The following is a 22,134-nucleotide window of genomic DNA, read 5'->3' on the forward strand; positions in this document are numbered from 1 at the left end:
TCAACCCTATTGAGAACCTTTGGAGTTTCCTCAAGCAGAAGATCTGAGGGTGGAATGCAGTTCATATCAAACCAGCAGCTCTGGGAAGGTTTTCTGACATCCTGCAAAGAAATTCAAGCAAAAACTCCACAAACTCACAAGTTCAGTGGATCAAGAATTGTGCTGTGATATCAAAGAAGGTCCTATGTTAACATGTAACTCGGTCTGTTAAGATGTTTTTGATTGATGTAGCTTTTGATTTCAGTACATGTGACCACTTAATGCTGCACATTCAAAGAATGACCGTTGGCAGTTCTTTATAATCCATAAAATGTTTAGAAAATCTGCTGTGCATAATAATTTGGAACAGTGCATTTTGATTTTTATTTTTGAAAAAAATACTGTTCTCATGGGAGCTTTGTTCAGTAAAATATGATTTATACTGTAATAGTTCATGACTTGAAAATTATACTGACCATCATTTGTATTGACCATTTAAGAAAATCTGAGAAAATATCACTTGCATAATAATTTGGAACATGGTGCATGTAATGCTGACATGTAGTACAGATGGCCGCGTGCCTTGAGGCAATCTATGGGACAAAGGCATCAGGATTGTCTTTTGGCCTGAACCACCAGCCCAGTGGCTGAAAGATGATATGCATACTGGCAACAAACCATGAGATAAAATAGGTCTGATTAATGAATATAGACATTTTAATTGTGAAAAATTATTTATTTAACCAATCCTCATAAAAACAAACATTGTCGTTTACCTTTATTCTTTACAGGTAAAAAGATGACGATGTAAATTCCATTAGGAAGAAGATAGAAGTATTATGATAGGTAATATGATATGAATTTTAAAAAAGTAAAGCTCCCCTGAAGAAGCTCCCCTGAAGTCTTTGTAAAGAGCATCATTCACGCAATTTAGGTTTTAAAAAAATAACTATTGTTGAACTTTAACCATCTGAATCAAATATGTTTAAGAAAGGAAACTTGTAAAACATGCATCAAGAAGACCAGTGGAGGTAAAATACCGGTCAAAGTAGACCACAGGTCCTCTGGGAAATGTCTCAGCATATGCAAGACTGCATTTCCACCAATTCTCATTTTTTGAACTTGAGTGAAGGTATCTATTCAATGTAGATTTCAAAATCCAGCACAAAGCCATCAGGACTAGCACAAATTAACACCATTAGTCCTGTTGGATTTAGCTTCCCAGATATGAACTAACAAATTGGGTTAGTTTGTTTGTTAGATCTATGTTGGATCAACATAGATCCAACAATCTATGTTGGTTAGATGACCAACATAGGTCATCTACCAAGACCTATGTAGGCCTTAGTAGATGGCGGCAACCTTGGAGAACTTCTATCAGGAGTTGGTTTGACTTTCCACAAAAGATTTTTTTTTTATCTAGTTCATGAACCAATTTCAATGAAGAACGGATCTTGTAAAAACGATGACATATGGGCGTGCCGTGGTGGCGGAGGGGTTAGCGCGACCCACATTCAGGCAAAACGTAGCCTCGACTCGGCTGTCGCGGGTTCGACTCCCGGACCCGACGACGTTTACCGCATGTCTTCCCCCTTTCCTGTCAGCCTACTTTGAAAAAGGGACACTAGAGCCCACAAAAAGAGACCCCTTGCGGGGCGATAAAAAAAAAAAAACGATGACGTATCATTGAATCAACTATATCAGCATGCCTTGATAGTCAAGACATATACTGACATTCTTAAAAAGGTGTTGATCTCATCTGATATGTTTTAAGTTTTTCATAATTGGCCCAACCATGTTTTCATAATGTTTCCAGTTGGTTTTGCTTTCAAAATCTTTACCTTCCTCAGTAAAAAGGAAAACGAATATTCTTGTTTGAAACCTGTTTCTGTCTTGATTGAATTTGTAGATCAGGGAATTTTCAGTTCAGAGGTCAAATAATAATGTTGATTTATGGTCTGAAGCAACCATTTGAATTTCAGCATCATCCATGAACAATTATTTGAAAGGTTTCATTCTCCCTACTACAAGAATGTACAGTATTACCGGGGTATATCTTGTTTCTTTTCAATGACACCTGGCTTTAACATTCCACTTGCACATATGTCAGGAAATGTGGACTAATGACATTTGAGTTTAGTGACAAGAAAGGGAAACCTTTGAAGGTGAGGCTCTTCATTGTGCACAGAACATCCACTGATCCTAATTTTGTTCTCTTTTAGAACTAGAAGAAGATAGAAGAACAACAACCAAAATAGTTTTAGTCATTCATTAAATACCAGAAACTATGTCACACTGTGTGTGAAAGGACAGTTGTGGAGCAAAGTTTTACTAATATTTTAAGGCAAAGACCAAAGGTTTACAGAAGCTTCTTTCAGATCATAAATATGCAATAAATACAAAACCACAAGCCTCTATTATAGATCATTTAGTCCTATTACATCATACATCATAAAATATGTTATGGGATGTCCGTGCTACTGCTACATGGTTAGCATTGAAGTAAGTAAGTAACGTTTATTTATATAACATTTTTCACAGATGTAAAATCACAACGCGCTACAATAAAAATCAACCTTAAAACCTTAAAGCATAAAAACATAAGTAACATGGTAAAATCAAGAGATTAGGGCTTGGGAAAATGAAAATGCTTTTAGTAGCTTTTTATAAACCTCCACAGAGTCAGAGTGGCTGTATGTCAGATTTATGGGTGTACCAGAAAAGCATTAATAAAAAGATTCTGGAACATTTGTATGTAAAAGAAAATGAGATTACCGTAAATTCTGGACTATAAGCCGTTAGGGTAGCTCTGTTATATTAGTTCTGACGTGATCATTTGTAGATTTTTATTCTTGTTTTGCTTGAGTTGTTCAGTGTTAGGACAATTATTCCCTCTGGTTTCAGATGTTCTACAGCAGGAAGGATTTTTCTTCTTACATTTTTACTTTTGGACAGTTATTATGATGAGTAACTGTGGTAGCAAGGTATGGTTTTTACAAGTGAAAGCAGCTGATTAGCAAATTTAATATACAATATATTTGAGATATATATATAAAATTCCCTTTTCACCCTCTGCGGGTGGTCTCTCTCATCCTCTGAGCCCGGGTCCTCTACCAGAGGCCTGGGAGCTTTAGGGTTCTGCGCAGTGTCTTGGCTGTGCCTAGAACTTTCTGGACTGAGATGTCTGATGTTGTTCCTGGGATCTGTTTTAGCCACTGCTCCAGTTTGGGGGTGACTGCCCCGAGGGCCCCGATGACCACAGGCACCACTGTGGTCTTCACCTTCCAGGCCTTTTCCAGTTCCTCTCTGATGCCCTGGTATTTCTCCAGTTTCTCATATATATATATATATATATATATATATATATATATATATATATACACCATATTTTAAAGAATGCGGCAAAATACTGGCAGTGTTCATTTAGAGGCACCTTTAGATTTGTTTCAAGATGAGCTGCTGCTGAAGGTCCTTCCTGCCCACAGCATGATTCTTTGAACACACTTGGATAAAATGAGTAATGACAACATTTAATTTCCCTTTGGGATAAATTACCAGCAAATCAAGGTTCAGATTTGTAAAGTTGAACAGACAGTTCAACTTTACAAGAATTATAAAAGAATTATTCACACTCCTTGAACCTTTTCAGTTTTCAATGTTGTCAGATCTCTGTGCATTACTGTGAAGTAAATGGAAAATAAGTAGTTTTCTAATTGTTTGCCAATAAAAATGAGAAAACAGTAGAGTACATTTGTGGCCTTTACTCTGATACTGCTATAAAAGCTGTTTATAATCAGAACATACGGTAACTTCAGTTGCTAAGTCCAGTTTGGTGTTCTGTTTATGGCCTCAGAGGATTGTTAGAAAATACTGGGGAACAAACAGCATCTTGGAGACCAGGGAACCATCAGGCAGGTCTGGGAGAAAGTTGTGGAGAAGTTTAAAGCAGAGCTAGGTTTGTTAAATGTCCAGCATGTTTAAACCCCAAAGACTCTCTACCTGGGCCTGCAGAAAACTATTTCTATCTCACAATGATGCATCACTCTGTGTTAGAGTATGACATATTTATCAAGAATATTTCTACTTGTCATACTGGACTGTTGATCACACCATTGGTACTTATGGAGAATAACGAGGCAAATGTACAGCGTTGTGCAAATTGCGGACAAAAACGGGATGATAATTGAAAATAAGAGCAGTGTACAGAATCTGCACTTGGCAGATGGTTGTTGAATCATTATATTTAATAAGGAGACAATATGATATAGTTTAATATTCAGTACCCCATTTTTCCTCTCTCATCATGGTGCTCAACCTGTACGTCATTATTTATTCACTGCTATGATTGTTATATCTGCAACTGCTATATAAACCTTACAGCATGAGCTGTATGTAAGTATTCCTGTGTTCTGTTTCTCGTGCAGTGTTTCAACAGCAGGCTGTACACAGCACTCTGGAGCAACAGAAGCAGAAGATGAAACAGGAAGGAGGTGGTGCCGTCGCCTGTCACAACTGTGGGAATCCCTGTAAGGGGGAGGCTCTCCGTGTTCAGAACAAACACTTTCACATAAAGTGTTTTGTCTGCAAACGTATGTAACACCCGCTTCCTACTGTTCCCTCCAGCCCGTTTCCACACAAACACAGGGCCAAGCTAATCCATCTGAATGCTGACCGTGGGCCATGAAATAGAATTCGGGTTAAAGGGTTAGGATGTGTGTGTTGGGAGTGTTAACTGTAGTTGTTGTGTGTGCCCTTCCCTGCCCTGACTCTCACCATAAGGTCTGTGTTAGACATTTGTTGTTTTCAATATACACTATGGTTGCTAAGCAACAGAGGGGGTCTTAAAAATAATGACAGCTTCATAATGTTTATCACCTTTAACCTGATTCTGGCCAGCAGGCCCCACCATCTTTGGGCCTATGGCCACAGAGTGAGGCAGCAGCATTACCCATGATGCCAAGTATAGCAATAATATTTGAAACAATATAGCAATAATTTGGGTTCTTAAGTTTGTCATAAAAAAAAAAAATGGGGATTCATTTTTCAGTCAGAGTTTGACTATGTTATTCATTCATTTGTAGTTGTCGGTTTCAACTAAATATTTAATTAGTAAGCTAAATATTTTGTTGGCCACCTAAATATTTACCTTGAAACTAAATATTTAATCCAAGCAAGCTAAATATTTAGCTTCAAACTAAATGTTTAGTAAACTAGACTATTAGCTTGCTAAAAATTTTGTTTTCCAACTACGCCTCTGTTTCTGCTTTTCTATCGCCATGCATCACATATGTATGGCCGTAGAAAAAAAGAAGAGGGCTGATTTAATAGTTCTCCTAACTAATATTTGATGTTAGTTAGCAAAAATTTTATTTGCTCACTAAATACTAAAGTTGGAGACAAATGCCTCCAACTAAATGTTTAGTGAGCAAGCTAATTTAGCTTCACTCTAAATATTTAGCTAATATCCAAATTCACTTGCCGATAAACAGAAGTGGACTCTCAAAATAAAAGCTGAGTCTTGAGAACATGTAGAGTAGTGTCATGAATTGCGGTGGAGAGGTGGTGAGGCTGACACAGAGGACCCAGGTTGTAGAAAATGATGGTTGTTTAATGAAGAAATAATTCAAAAGTCCAGAAATCCAAGCAGCACAGATGAACTGACTAAACTAAGCTCAGAGCTGGTAGCAACTGGAGACAACTGAAACAAAACGACAGACTCGACAGCAGACAAAAAAAAGAAAAAAGAAAAAAAAGAAAAAGGGAGAGAGGACAGTCCCCTGTGGAGCCCCTGTGTTGCTGACAACACTGTTCTGACACACAGTGTCGCAGGCACAAGAACTGTGGTCTGCCAGTTAGATAGTCCACAATCCAGGACAAAAGGGGGGCTCCACCTGCATCGCCGTCAGCTTCTCACCCAGTAGAGCCGGTTGGTGGTGAATGCACTCAAGAACTCAAAAAACATAATTCTCACAGTGCTGGTCCAGGTGAGCGTATGTTCTTTTCAGCAGGAAGATGATGGCATCCTCAACTCCAAGCTTGGGCTGTTAGGCAAACTGCAAGGGGTCCAAGTGTGATTGGACCAGAGTGCGGAGCTGCTCCAGGACGAGTCTCTCCAGGGACTTCATAATGTGGGAGGTCAGCACCACAGACCTGTAGTCCTTGGAGTCACAGGGATGCTGTGTCTTTGGTACTGGAACAATGCAGGATGTTTTCCACATCACAGGGACCCTCTGTAGGCACAGGCTCATGTTGAAGACATGCTGTAGGACTCCACAGAGCTGGATAGCACAAGCTTTGAGTACCCTTGGACTGACACCATCAGGGCCTATAGCCTTGCAAGGGTGGAGTCTCACCAACTAACATCTTCGGCGGTGATGTTTCCTCTAGAGGTAGAGGTGGCCAGCTGAGGGTGGGGGGGAGGTGGTCACTGAGTATAAGAGGAAGGAAGGAGGTGTGAAAGTGAGATGAAGGACTCTGAGGAGAGGGAGGGGAGAGTTGTTGGACATCAACATCTTGATGTGTAACGATGGCACTTGACAATTGTTCTATAACTAAAAACACACACTTTTTTGTGTGTGTTTTTATGATGTAAATTCTTTTAACTATCTTGTTCCTGAAATGTGCGATACAAATAAACTTGATTGACTGATTGATAAATTCCTGCTGGTGAGACTTTCTATACTCATTAACTAATTGCGTAAAATTAAAAGTATTTAAGCCTCTCATTTTCTCCCAGATCCTCATGTTCTCTCCTGTTTTGCATTTGTGCTTTCCTGTGTTCTCGTCTCCTGGTTGGATGTTGTTTTGGATTTATTTTGTTTGTTCTCTAAGTAGTTTTTGCAAGCCTTTCAGTATTCCCATTATTTTTTAATTACTCTACTTAGGGCTGTTGTAAACAAATACTTTAGTAATTGAGTAATCAATCTATTATTCTTACGATTAATTGAGTAATTGGCTACAAAAAATTTATAAAATAAAATATTGGTAAATCTGGCATAACACCAGTGTTACTGTCGAATATCAATATCAGTCCAATTTTTCATTTTTGAGCATCTCTAACAGTCACTTTTTTATAGTTTAGAAAATTAACCTGTAACAATAATAGCTCACTTTCTAAGTTAACCAGAAGAAAGGTTATACAAAGATCTGAAATTATATTCAATTTAATAATAAAGAGGCAGGCTCACAAATACGGTTATAAAAAATGTCTATACTCCAGCTTTTAGTTTATGTATTCATCTTCAGTGAGTTTAATAGATGAATTCTCACCTTCCCCCATACCTGTCAAACTTTGGTTTGAGAATACGGGAAATGTCGCCTGGAGTTGGGGCTTGAAGTGGTGGTGGTAAGAACGAGGGGGGAGGGAGGGGGGCAATACGGGATATTTACGGCACCTTCGTTCGTCACATTCAGAAACTCATCTACCAGCCATGTACCACCACGATGATTTCCGCCACCCGTTTGTTGAGACCGGGATGATATGAAATTTATTGTGCAATTCGTCCGAAAAGCTACACTTACACTATAAGCATCAACTATTCGCCCCCAGTGTTCAGTCTGTCCGCTCACCTGTATAAATACCCCGCAGCGTTCTTCGCTCTGAACCAGCAGCTCCCAACATCATGACAGTAAGTTTGTTTTTCTGTAAATTTGGATTCTTATTTTTTCTCATTAAATTTTCAAAGTCCAAGGAACAAAAATAAATCCAAAACGAAGACATGAGGGTACCAGAAAGGGACGAGGGAAGGTGACGTGAGTGACAAGGAGTTGCAACTGACTGAGGGGTTTAAATACTGGGGAGGTTGTGAGCTAGACAAGAGATCTGAGCAGCTAATTGATTTGAGTTATGAGTCGTAGGAGCAGGAGGCATAGGTGAGCAGGAAATAATTTAGCGTTAGAATTCTTTAGTTATTCTAACACTAAAGAATAACTTGGACTAAAACCTGAAAAACTAGAACAGAAAATAACTAGAAACAAGAAAAAAAGGCATACCATATGAAGAAGCACATTTCAATTCCATTCAGTTCATTTGTGTAGTGCCAATTGTACACACTTCAATGCACTTTACAAAAAACATAATTTCAATCTAATCCTACATACATTTCAACTGAACCTAGCTAACAAACAATGTATTCAACATCACTTTAGTGATTAAAAAAATTTTCTAAGTAAAGAAATCCAGGAGATTGCATCAAGTCATTGACTTGCACCATTTACTCCTCCTGGAGGTGCATGTAGCAATGGTGGAGAGGAAAACCTCCCGTTTAACAGGATAAACCCTCCAGCAGAACCAGAACCTGGCTCTGTACAAGCGGCCATCTACCGCTTGGGGGTTTAAGAAGACCGAGCAGAAACACAAAGAGAAATAGAAATACAGATGTAGGAGTACTTTCTATATCAAAATGTCCATCCATCCATCCATCCATCCATCCATCCATCCATCCATCCATCCATCCATCTTCCGCTTATCCAGGGTCGGGTCGCGGGGGTAGCAGCTTCAGAAGGGAGGCCCAGACTTCCCTCTCCCCGGCCACTTCTTCCAGCTCTTCCGGGGGAATCCCGAGGCGTTCCCAGGCCAGCCGAGAGACATAGTCCCTCCAGCGTGTCCTGGGTCTTCCCTGGGGCCTCCTCCCGGTGGGACGTGCCCGGAACACTGTTACATTCGGCTTAAAGCAGAACTTACAAACACACACAAGGGGGATCTGTCCCAGGAATCAGGTGAGGTATGCTACACCATTAATTTGAAAAAATAAATAAATAAATAAATACCCAAATCACTCAATAAGAAATAAGTTGTTCCTTAGCAACAATGATTTATTCAATTAGAATTACAATACTACAAAATAATAATAGTTATCTTAATAGATAGATCGATAACCCCATTCCCTCAAAAAAAAATAATTATGGTTACTCGGTTTAAATCAGCACAAGACCTAACTAAGTAAATGTCCAAATTTTTCCAATCCTTTTTTCAAAGAGATTATTGTCCATAAAGCAGTTCCATATCCTCGAAAAATAAACAAAGTCCGGGAAGTATTTCCCCAAAGTCCCGATCCAAAATGAAAAATCCTAGCGTCCAAACCCCTCCCCAAAAAGATACGAAAAAAGAGTGGTACCACCAAAAATCCCCAAAAAGAAAAGTACAGTCCAGATCTCACCGGGAGCGTTTCTCTTTCCCCTCGGTGGCGTCCTCTCGCACTGGTGGCGTCCACTTGCACCGGGAGCGGTTTCCTGGGTGCAAACTCCGATCCAGTTCCTAAAAACCCATCTGTGGCACGGGGCGATCTTTGATAGCTGTTTTTGATGTCTTTCCTTTGATTTTTACTAGTTTTAAACGGTCAGATAAGTCAAAACTCCCGCTGCACAGATCCCACGGTCAGCGTCTTCCTCCCCGCTTGCGCCTCTCGCGCCGACGCACCCGCCCCTTTTTTTAATTACCCCTTCGTTTCACACACACCTGAACATATCAGGATTTACCCGTAATCAGTTATAAACAGTGGAAAATTGAATACTTTTTAACAATGAAATCACAGCAACTGTTCTACACGACAGGTTGATACATTTACTTTTTAATGTATTTATTTAGGAAAAAACAAACATAGTGGTTATGTTACAATCCCCCCCCCCCCAGCCGGAGGCAAGGGAGGCTGAACTCCAAAATAAGGCTTTAAGTTAACCACATTAACCGTGTCTGTTCCTTTGTCCTGGCCTTTCCACTGAAGCTGATAATTTACTGGGCCTAACTGTTTCCTCACTGTAGCTGGTCCTGACCACTTTGGCGCTAGCTTTGAGGAAAAATTGTCTTTTGCTTTGGAAAGTGGGTGAGACCTTACCCAGACCAAATCTCCCGGCCGGAATTGTGCACCTCTCCTCCGGGCATTGTAGTATCTGGCTTGTCGGGCTTGACTTATCCCAACTTTCCGTTTGACTTCTTCTTTCATCTCCTTATGTTGCTCCAACAATTTGTATGTGGGTTGCTGAGGTGATGGTGGTTTGGCTATCATTCTCTCCAATGGCCCTTGAAGTTGACGTCCCAGCATAAGCTCTGCAGGGGCTCTCCCTGTGGTTTCATGTTGAGCACTATTTATGGCAAACCGGAACTCCCTTATATGTTGGTCCCACTGATTGTGATGCTGTCCAACAAATGAGGCTATCATTGTTTTGATAGTTCTGTTAGCTCGTTCTGTCAAGTTAGATTGGGGATGATAGCTAGTGGTAAAATGGTGCTTTACCCCCCACATAGAGCAAAAACTGGCCATCTCTTGACTGGTAAACTGGGGCCCACGATCCGACACAAGACTTTGTGGAACTCCAAAACGAGTAAATATCTCCTCCTGGAGGATAGTGATGAGCTTCTTTGTCTTGCTGTCTCTTACAGGAAACATTTCCACCCACTTTGTGAAGTAGTCGATCACCACAAAAAGGAAGACATTTCCTTTTTTACTGCGGGGAAAAGGTCCCATCAAGTCCACCCCAAGTTTTGCCCAGGGTTCAGTCAGCGGTGTCGGCTGCAGAAAGCCAGCTGGAGCTTGATTATCTGGTTTGTACTTCTGGCAAACTGCACAGTTCTTTACATGTTGCCACACATCCTTACGGACTGACAGCCACCATGCTACTTCTAACAGCCGGAGGAGTGTCTTCAGCCTGCCCAAATGTCCACTCAGTGGACGATCATGGAAGTACTGTAGAAATTGAGGAACTAAAGACTTGGGAATCACCAGCTGATATTTGATTCCATCTTTCAGTGTGGTCTTCCTGTACCAGAGATCATGAACTTTGTAGAAAGAGATCTTGTCAGGTCTCCGGTATCTCGGATCCTGAACCATCTCCATTAGGTCTGAGTCCTTTTCCTGAGCTTCCTTGATTTCCGTAAATGATAGGGGCAAACCCAACAAGGTTTTAGCAGAATTCAGGGCTACCTGGGCTGTTCCAGCAGGATTAGAAACCATTGCTCGGGACAGCGCATCAGGCACTACATTGTGCATCCCTTTTCTATATCGTACTTCAAAATTGAACTCTTGCAACCTCAGCACCCAGCGTGTTAACCTAGAACTGGTTCTGGGGCAATTAAATGCCCAGGTTAGTGCAGCATGGTCAGTGTAAATGGTAAACTTTGTACCCTCTACAAAGTGTCTCCACTTTTCCACTGCCCAAACCACTGCTAAGCATTCCTTTTCAGAGGTGGAGTAGTTCAGCTCTGCTCCCTTCAATGATCTTGAAGCAAAAGCAATAACCTTTTCTCCATCCGGAGTTGGTTGGACAAGGACGGCCCCCAGACCAACGTCACTGGCATCTGTATGTATTTCGAAAGGTAACTCGAAATCTGGCTGCCCCAGTATGGGTGATTCCACCAAAGCTTTCTTCAGGGTCATGAAGGCACGTTGGCAGTCCACTGTCCACTCCCACCAAACATCTTTTTTGAGCAGTTGATAAAGAGGTGAAGCTATTTCTGCCAAATGTGAGATGAACTTGTGGTACCAACCAACCATTCCGAGGAATCTCTGAAGTGTTTTCTGGTTAGTTGGCGTAGGATAAACCATAATGGCGTGGGTTTTTTCCGGATCCACTTGAACGCCTTCCGCTGAGACAATGTGTCCCAGGAACTTGAGTTCTCGCTGGAAAAAGTTGCATTTCTTAAGATTGAGGGACAGATTGGCATTATGGAGCTTTGCAAATACTGTATCCAGGTCTTTCAGGTGTTGCTCGGCTGAGGCTGAGAAAACAATCACATCATCAATGTACACACAGCAGATCTTTCCCCGTAGCTCTCCTAAAACTTTCTCCATTAAACGTTGAAAGGACGCTCCTGCATTTTTTAATCCAAATGGCATGCGCTTAAATTGATAAAGTCCAAACGGGGTAATAACAGCAGTTTTCTCCTTGCTTTCTTCTGCCACTGCCATCTGCCAATATCCAGATTTCAAATCCAGGGTGCTGAAAATGTTTGCTCCAGTCATTGACTCCAACAGCTCATGGATGATGGGCATGGGATAAGCATCCTGAAGCGTTTTGGTGTTCAAAGCTCGGTAGTCCACACAAAAACGAAAAGATTTGTCTGGCTTAGGAACAAGGACAACGGGGGATCCCCATGAAGACTGTGATGGCTCTATAATATCATCCTTTAGCATAGCATCAATCTGGTCTTTTATTACTTGCCGCTTGAAAGGAGACACCCGGTAAGCTCTGCAGCGGATGGGTATTTCATCTGTGGTCATTATTCTGTGTTCTTCCACAGATGTTCTGCCCAAAGCATCCGAGCATACTGATGGCCAGGCCTCCAAAACCTTCTGGACTTCTGGAGGAAGTTTTATCTTCATGGGATATGACTCTGTGTTTGGTACTTTGTCCTTTTCCATTGGCAGAGCCAAAATCAGATTTAGGGGAGAATGACCATCATGCACAGGTGTTCTGGCAGCAGCTGAAAATGAAAAAGGATAAAAGGTATAACCTTTTGGCCCTTTTACCCCATAGGTGTGGTCACCCAGGTTGATGATGGCAGAGGTTTTGGACAAGAAGTCGAGACCTAGGATAATGGGAAAGGTGAGGTTATTATCCTCCACCACAAAGGTCTCCAACGACCACATCATCCCATGCCAACCATAAATGATTGTGGCTTTTCCTAAAGCGCTGTAGGTTTTGCCATTGGCAAGTGCAAACTTCTGATTGTCAGCTGGCTTCAAAACCTCCCCTTCTCTAGCAATTATTTTCCACTGACTATTTCTCATCAGGGAATATGTGCATGCTGTATCCAGCACAGCATTGTACATCCTGTCGCGCACCTCTATGGGAACATGAAGGAGGGAGGAACCCGGTCCTCGCTGAACAACAGATACAGAGTCGGCTGGCTTTCTGGGATTTCCCTTAGATCTTGCTGGGTATTTTCCTTTGGCTTTGTGCTGATCCACTTTCCCCCAGTAAATTTTAACACCAGCACAGTCTTTTTCCACCTGAGATCCCACCTTTATTAATTGATCCATAGAGGTGACTGTGCCACGAAGACAGCCTGCTAGCTTGGGATTGCAGTTGTTTAAAATCCTCCTCACCAGCTCGGTCTCACTGATGTCTGGCTTCCATCTTAGACATAGTGCTTGATACTCAAAGGCAAAATCTCTTAGACATTGCTCTGGCAACTGGACCATATCTCTTAACTTCTCTTCTACTTCTGAAAGATAGTCTGGTGGTAGAAAGGCAGCACAAAAAGCATTTTTAAATTCAAGCCAGTTGTGTATCTTATTTTTAGCCACACTCCACCAACACCGAGCAGAGCCTTTTAAGACAGCTGTTAAAGCTCCCAATAATTCAGGATCAGCCAGAGGCCTTACTGTTAGAAATGTCTCACACTGATCAATAAAATTTAAGACATCAGAAACTTCTCCTGCACCCTCAAATGTCGGGAACTCCATGTGCACAGGGGGCTTGGAGTAAACCACAGATGTTCTGCTTGATGAAGGAACTGTTAGGTGAGAGGTTGATGCCGGGAGGTCTACTATCCCACTGTCTGTTGATGGCCTGACTGGAACCATTCCTGGAGGGATGTAGGCAGTAGTTTGGTCCGATCTTTGGGGGTGTGAAAGTCCAAGACTTCCTTGTGGTACTCCTTGTACAGGTAGGGCTAAAGGTGGAGATGATGTTTCAGGGAAAACATGCCTCATGGTAGAAGAGAGATGACCAGAAGGCACGGGGAGACTTGGTCTGACACTATCAAGGGAATGAATTTCTGTAGAGAGTCTAGCGCGCTTCAGCCTCTCTATTTCAGCCTTCCACTTCCCATCCCGTCGCAGCAAACAATCTACAACCTTAGCTTCAAAGTCTTTAAAGGCGGTATCCATGCATTGCTGCAGGGCCTCAATATTCCTATCTATATATGTCCTGATGTTTTGCTCCCTATTCAAAGCACTGTCTACAGATGCCCGGAAATCTTCTTCCAATGAAGTAATCCTACCCCCCATGATGGTTAAATCATTCCTAATACCATTAATGTCTGACATAGTGAGATAGTTTTCCTCGTCATCCTCTCTTTCTTCAACTTCATTATCTGATACATAAAGGGAGCTAATCAGAGAAGTTAATTCACCTACAGGATTCCTCCTTGTAACCCAGGCGTCTCCCTCTCTGTTGCTAAATGTCTCTTCCTGATCTACAAGACCTGCTCCGCATTCTTCCTCATTCTCATCAGCATCTCTTTCCTCAGTATGTTGTGATTGAGAAGTTATGTCATCCATCTTGCAAAGAAAAACACTCAAAACAAATACATTCAAATCTACTATAGGATTCTCTTTAACTGTGTTTTCTAATGTAGCACAAAACCTGGAATTATATTATCCTGGTCCCCGTACGGGCCACCATTTTCTTACATTCGGCTTAAAGCAGAACTTACAAACACACACAAGGGGGATCTGTCCCAGGAATCAGGTGAGGTATGCTACACCATTAATTTGAAAAAATAAATAAATAAATAAATACCCAAATCACTCAATAAGAAATAAGTTGTTCCTTAGCAACAATGATTTATTCAATTAGAATTACAATACTACAAAATAATAATAGTTATCTTAATAGATAGATCGATAACCCCATTCCCTCAAAAAAAAATAATTATGGTTACTCGGTTTAAATCAGCACAAGACCTAACTAAGTAAATGTCCAAATTTTTCCAATCCTTTTTTCAAAGAGATTATTGTCCATAAAGCAGTTCCATATCCTCGAAAAATAAACAAAGTCCGGGAAGTATTTCCCCAAAGTCCCGATCCAAAATGAAAAATCCTAGCGTCCAAACCCCTCCCCAAAAAGATACGAAAAAAGAGTGGTACCACCAAAAATCCCCAAAAAGAAAAGTACAGTCCAGATCTCACCGGGAGCGTTTCTCTTTCCCCTCGGTGGCGTCCTCTCGCACTGGTGGCGTCCACTTGCACCGGGAGCGGTTTCCTGGGTGCAAACTCCGATCCAGTTCCTAAAAACCCATCTGTGGCACGGGGCGATCTTTGATAGCTGTTTTTGATGTCTTTCCTTTGATTTTTACTAGTTTTAAACGGTCAGATAAGTCAAAACTCCCGCTGCACAGATCCCACGGTCAGCGTCTTCCTCCCCGCTTGCGCCTCTCGCGCCGACGCACCCGCCCCTTTTTTTAATTACCCCTTCGTTTCACACACACCTGAACATATCAGGATTTACCCGTAATCAGTTATAAACAGTGGAAAATTGAATACTTTTTAACAATGAAATCACAGCAACTGTTCTACACGACAGGTTGATACATTTACTTTTTAATGTATTTATTTAGGAAAAAACAAACATAGTGGTTATGTTACAACACCTCACCAGGGAGGCGTCCAGGAGGCATCCTGACCAGATGCCCGAGCCACCTCAACTGGCTCCTCTCGATGTGAAGGAGCAGCGGCTCTACTCTGAGTCCCTCCCGGATGACTGAGCTTCTCACCCTATCTCTAAGGGAGAGCCCAGACACCCTACGGAGAAAACCCATTTCGGCCGCTTGTATCCGCGATCTCGTTCTTTCGGTCATGACCCAAAGCTTATGACCATAGATGAGGGTGGGAACATAGATCGACCGGTAAATCGAGAGCTTCGCTTTTTGGCTCAGCTCTCTCTTCACCACGACAGACCGGTACACCGCCCGCTTGACGGCAGACGCTGCGCCAATCCGCCTGTCAATCTCCCGCTCCCTTCTTCCCCCATTCGTGAACAAGATCCCAAGATACTTGAACTCTTCCACTTGGGGCAGGACAACCCCCCTGACCCTGAGATGGCACTCTACCCTTTTCCGGCTCAAGACCATGGCCTCGGATTTGGAGGCACTGATCCCCATCCCGGCCGCTTCACACTCGGCTGCGAACCGCTCCAGCGAGAGCTGCAGATCACGACCTGATGAAGCCAGAAGGACCACATCGTCTGCAAAAAGCAGAGATGAGATCCTAAGGCCACCAAATCGGATCCCCTCAACACCTTGGCTGCGCCTAGAAATTCTGTCCATGAAAGTGATGAACAGAATCGGTGACAAAGGGCAGCCCTGGCGGAGTCCAACTCTCACCGGAAACGAGTCCGACTTACTGCCGGCAATGCGGACCAGACTCTGACTCCGGTCATACAGGGACCTGACAGCCCGTATCAAAGGGCCCGGTACCCCATACTCCCAGAGAACCCCCCACAGGGCTCCCAGAGGGACACGGTCGAACGCCTTCTCCAAGTCCACAAAACACATGTAGACCGGTTGGGCGAACTCCCATGCACCCTCCAGTAGAGCTGGTCCAGTGTTCCACGACCAGGACGAAAACCACACTGCTCTTCCTGAATCCGAGGTTCGATTATCCAATGGACCCTCCTCTCCAGGACCCCTGAATAGACCTTGCTAGGGAGGCTTAAGAGTGTGACCCCTCTATAATTGGAGCACACCCTCCGGTCCCCCTTTTTGAACAGGGGGACCACCACCCCAGTCTGCCAGTCCAGGGGAACTGCCCCCGATGTCCATGCGATATTGCAGAGTCGCGTCAGCCAACACAACCCTACAACATCCAGAGCCTTAAGGAACTCCGGGCGGATCTCATCCACCCCCGGAGCCTTGCCACCGAGGAGCTTCTCAACCACCTCGGCGACCTCATCCCCAGAGATTGGAGAGCCCAACCCAGAGTCCCCAGGCTCAGCTTCCCCAATGGAAGGCATGTTGGTGGGTTTGAGGAGGTCTTCGAAGTACTCTGCCCACCGGCCCACAACGTCCCGAGTAGAGGTCAGCAGCACACCATCCCCACTATAAACAGTGTTGGTGCTGTACTGCTTCCCCCCCCTGAGACGCCGGATGGGGGACCAGAATCGCCTCGAAGCCGTACTGAAGTCTTTCTCCATGGCCTCTCCAAACTCCTCCCACACCCAAGTTTTTGCCTTGGGCGTGGGAGGCAACCACCCAAGCCGCATGCCGCTTCGCCCACCGGTACCCATCAGCTGCTTCCGGAGTCCCACAGGCCAAAAAGGCCAGATAGGACTCCTTCTTCAGCCTGACGGCATCCCTGACCGAAGGTGTCCACGATCAGCCGCCTCAACAATGGAGGCACGGAACATGGTCCACTCAGACTCAATGTCCCCCACCTCCCCCGGGACGTGTTCGAAGTTTTCTCGGAGATGGGAGTTAAGCTCCGTCTCACAGGGGATTCCGCCAGACGTTCCCAGCAGACCCTCACAACACGTTTGGGCCTGCCAGGCCTGACCAGCTTCCTCCCCCACCACCGGAGCCAACTCACCACCAGGTAGTGATCAGTGGACAGCTCCGCACCTCTCCTCACCCGAGTGTCCAAGACATACGGCCGCAGATCCGATGAAACAATGACAAAGTTGATCATTGAACTGTACGAAAGTGCACATATGGACACCCTTATGCTTGAACATGGTGTTCGTTATGGACAATCCATGACGAGCACAGAAGTCCAACAACAGAACACCGCTCGAGTTCAGATCGGGGGGGCCGTTCCTCCTAACCACGCCCCTCCAGGTCTCACTGTCATTGCCCAAGTGAGCGTTGAAGTCCCCCAGCAGAACAAGGGAGTCCCCAGGAGGAGCACTCTCCAGTACCCCCTCTAAGGACTCCAAAAAGGGTGGGTAATCTGAACTGTCGTTCGGCCCGTAAGCACAAACGACAGTCAGGACCCGTCCCCCCACCCGTAGGCGGAGGGAGGCTACCCTCTCGTTCACCGGGGTAAACCCCAACGTACAGGCGCCGAGATGGGGAGCAACAAGTATGCCCACTCCTGCCCGACGCCTCTCACCCTGGGCAACTCCAGAGTGGAAGTATGTCCAGCCCCTCTCAAGGAGACTGGTTCCAGAACCAGAGCCATGCGTCGAGGTGAGACCGACTATTTCTAGCCGGAACCTCTCGACCTCACACACTAGCTCTGGCTCCTTCCCCACCAGAGAGGTGACATTCCACGTCCCAAGAGCCAGCTTCTGCAACCGAGAATCGGACCGCCAGGGTCCCCTCCCTTGGCCGTCACCCATCACACAACGCGCCCGACCCCATTGGCCCCTCTCATGGGTGGTGGGCCCATGGGAGGGGGGGCCCATGTTTCCTCTTAGGGCTGAGCCCGGCCGGGCTCCATGGGTAAAAGCCCGGCCACCAGGCGCTCGCCATCGTGCCCCCCCTCCAGGCCTGGCTCCAGAGTGGGGCCCCGGTGACCCGCGTCCGGGCGAGGGAACACGAAGTCCAATGTTCTTATCCATCATTGGGGTCTTCGGGCTGCGCTTTGTCTGGTCCCTCACCTAGGACCTGTCTGCCTTGGGTGACCCTACCAGGGGCGTGAAGCCCCAGACAGCATAGCTCCTAAAATCATTGGGACACTCAAACCCCTCCACCACGATAAGGTGGCAGCCCAAGGAGAGGTATATCAAAATGTGTACCAAATTTTCCCTAAATTGACTATATGTTTTATTTGCTTGATTTGATGTGTAAGTGTGTTTTTCACAGAGGTGTAAAAGCAAAAATAATTTTCTGCAACCCACAGGCATAGTTCCTGCTACTGGTCATGATGTTTTCATTTTATAGAACCAGGGTATTTTTTTTATTCCAAATAAGGTTAAAGATTTAAATTATCCTTATTTAAGTTCCATAAATTATTTTCCATAATGTTTTTTTTAATATGTGAGGGCAACTTCTTTTTATAAAGGCCATTTACCTTTATAAATGGTATAAAGGTAAATTTATACCAACTATGATATGTTTTCATAGGAAAAACATATCATAGGAAATGTTTTCCTATGATAAATATCTTATTGCAGCAAAATGAGCAAAATGTTATCTTTGTCCACTAATCTCATTTCCATACAGTAATGATTACTACCACATGATGTTTTTGATGAGAGCTGATTGCTATTTTCATGGTAGCTGTTGACACAATGATGTATGATATGTCAAAAAATAAGGAAGGAAAGGAAAATAAGGAAGTTTATTTTATGTGCCAACTGTGGCTCTCTAACTATGTCCTGTTATGTTTGCTTCTCAGGCATATTTTAAGTGACATGAGACACTGAAAAGCACACCGCTGCAGTCAAACAGCTCAGGCACAGTTTATTCCATAATCTGCTTTAACTCCCAGTAGGCAAATATATTTGCACACTTGGGGGAATACTAAAATATGAAAACATAAGTCCACACCCTAATGCAGGGTGGACAGTCTGAAAACTGATAAATGTATGACTGTATAAGGTTGAACTCTTTATTTAAAGACATTTAAAGTCTCTTTGTCATCCACATACCTTCCTATGCCATGAATAACACTAACATGGGTGTGGCATCTTGTTATTGCACTTGAAAATACTAAGTCAGACCTTAAAGGTGGAATAATTTGCCACTATCGTTTATAGGCCATGTCAATTCTATAAAAATTAACATATTACCCAAGTTCCTTTATTTATTTCAGTGCATTCCATGTTAGATTCCCAAAGAAAAGGCTTTAGGCTAGCTTAAGCTAACCTGAATATTTACAACTCTCTTGTTGATACACTGACATTTGTGTATCAACAAGAAACTGTCTTTCAACCACTTTGAAAAGCTTTTCTTCATCTCTCCAACATCTTTATCCCTCCCCCTCTTCCCTAATACAAAGACTCTGAGGAAAGTTGTACTTTTGTCCACAGGCCAGTGGGGAGTCGTCTCAGACAGGGTAATGCTGGCGGCTGGTTGCTTAATTATTGTGGAGTCCTTTGCCCTCCTTTACTTATGGAATTAAGGAATCTAGTTGGACTTTTTGCAAATTTTTGTGCTCTCTGTCAGCACTGAATACTACAGGCCAAGACCAAGGAATTTTCCAGAAATATTGTATTCTGAAGTCAATATGGGTTGACTTGGTTATTCCTTCCTTTTAAAGTTAATTAAATAACATGTAAAGTAAGTATCATATATGCTGCTGTTCACATAAAATGCCAAAAAGAAAAACTCCAAATAGGAGCATTAATTTTAGGACTTCATCCTGTGAAACATGGGAGTGTTAAAATTTCCAACCTCAGTTTTAGCTTGTCCAAATCTTTTTCTTTAACATATCATGCCTTTTAAAAACTGAAGCAAGCACATTCTGTTTTCTTTAGAAAGTACAACACATCGATTTTGTTCCACATCCACCCAAAGCATGCAACTTTCTCACTCCTTTTTGCAAGCAAAATTCAAGGAAAAGCAAATCAGAGTTGGCTCTGGGGACCTTTAGTGCAAAGGAAACAAGTCAAACAACACACTGAAAACCTTGGAGAGTACGTTCCACGTTATGTAAATTGTATCTCAATGCATGAGGTAAGCCTCCAGAGATGGAAGTCATCCATTTTCTGTAAAGTGACCTACTTTTTATTCTTGGAAAACATACTGTAGCATTCTTGTTGTCTCAGGGAGTCATTTATGTTTAAATATCAATGGATCAATGGTTCCATCCAATTTAGTGCCTTCAAAGACAACAACAAATAAAAGCTTGTGAACTTGTGAACCCAGAGTTCAAAAGGTCAACAACTCCTGGCAACAGTTAAGAGTTTTATCTTTCTGCATGTATGTAGCCCTTGACATATTCTGTTCTTGTGGGAAAAAATTGTTCTCTTAGCTCCATCATGCCTGGAGGAAGTGCAAAGTGAACTCATGCAGACACGCCCTCTGTTGTCATAGATACAAATAATGTTTGATCAACAAAATGTCAAAACTTTCAAAGTGAATGGGGTTGTTCAACGCCCATCGACTGTTATGACAGATGATCCTAATGGATCTTTAGTAGATCAAAACTTTACTTTCCTTCTAGTTAGATTTATGACGTGGGAAAATTAACATTAAAAGGTTACTTGGGACAGGAGTTAAGCGTCATCTCCACCGTTTGTCATTATTCCTCAAAAACAAACGCAGAAGATTATTTCTTGTACTGACTTAAACAGACTGCATATTTGTATATTTGATCATGCATTGCTTTTAGAATTCTGCTTAAAATAAGATCTTGCTAAGTACTACCATTTAGCATTCAGGAGTTTTAAAACTGTACTGAATCCAGAGAATAGCTGTTCAAAAATAAAAAATAGAAAAAAACACCCCGATAAGAACAAATATTTTTCCAGAGGGAATAAGCAAACCAAAAAATGTGAATGAAGGTCTACAAAGAACAAATCAGAACTTATGTAACACAGGTACTCCAACATGTTGCCACATGAGCGGCGCAGTTGTAGAATTCTATCAGATTCTAGGCAGGACTTTGACTGGGCCACTACAACACATTAGCAATACTTCCAGCTAGAAAAAACATTAGAAGTCTAATTAAAAGCCTACTTTGAACCTAAATCTGTCAGGGATATGAATGACTCTGCTTGACTTTATCTTCTGCTGTAGTCACATAACCCTATACATTATTTTTAAATTACTTAACATCATCAACTGATAGGGTTGCCACCTTTCAGAAATTAAAATAAGGGACGCCCATGATAGTAGGTTGCTTGCAAAAGTGCTGCATTTTATTTTATGGCTGTTTTTGTAAAAACAAAAAATCAAGTACTGAGTACACATGATTTACATCACTTAATATTTTAAATTCATGTCATGAGACAGCCAAATTAAGTTATTTATTAAAAAAATCAACCTTTTTCTGGGCGTGCTGTGGTGGCGTAGGGGATAGCACGACCCACGTTTGGAGGCCTTGAGTCCTTGACGTTGCCGTCGTGGGTTCGATTCCCAGACCTGGCGATATTTGCCGCATGTCTTCCCTCTTTCCTGTCAGCCTACTTTCATATAAGGGACACTAGAGCCCATAAAAGACCCCTGGAGGGGTACAAAAAAAAATCAACCTTTTTCTTACACATAAAGCCTTAAACTTTTTTAATGTACGACAAATGAACAGTTTCTCTTCACATTATTAACTGTTAATCTATTACTGTGATTTGTTATTTAAATGATCATTTATATTATTTTGGCTAATACTACTATATACAGTGCCTGGCCAAAAAAAAAGTCGCGACCTGGATTTAACTAAGCAAATCGATACAAGCCTCCTATTGGATAAGTACTGCATAGGCGATTATCTTTCAGCTGGTAACAAGTTATTTAACCCCAGCTGATGCAATGAGTAACTCCTCATTTCTTAAACAACAATGGCAAAAGACACATCCTGTGGTCGTGGAAAAGACGTTAGTCTGTTTAAGAAGAGC

The 22,134-nt window shown here is 42.7% G+C and overlaps 1 protein-coding gene across 10 annotated transcripts in view; it reads left to right on the plus strand.

The window, feature by feature from the left end:
• ablim2 (actin binding LIM protein family, member 2) overlaps positions 1-22,134 on the plus strand; it is a 133,337-nt gene that overhangs the window by 21,016 nt on the left and 90,187 nt on the right. For all 10 annotated transcript variants that reach the window (XM_032583209.1, XM_032583208.1, XM_032583210.1 and 7 more), the window contains exon 2: positions 4,404-4,568. In XM_032583209.1, coding sequence (XP_032439100.1) covers positions 4,404-4,568 — 165 coding nt within the window. The remainder of the gene's footprint in view (positions 1-4,403; positions 4,569-22,134) is intronic.

This window comes from Xiphophorus hellerii, chromosome 14 (genome assembly GCF_003331165.1).
Source record: "Xiphophorus hellerii strain 12219 chromosome 14, Xiphophorus_hellerii-4.1, whole genome shotgun sequence".
NCBI classification, from domain to species: Eukaryota; Metazoa; Chordata; class Actinopteri; order Cyprinodontiformes; family Poeciliidae; genus Xiphophorus; species Xiphophorus hellerii.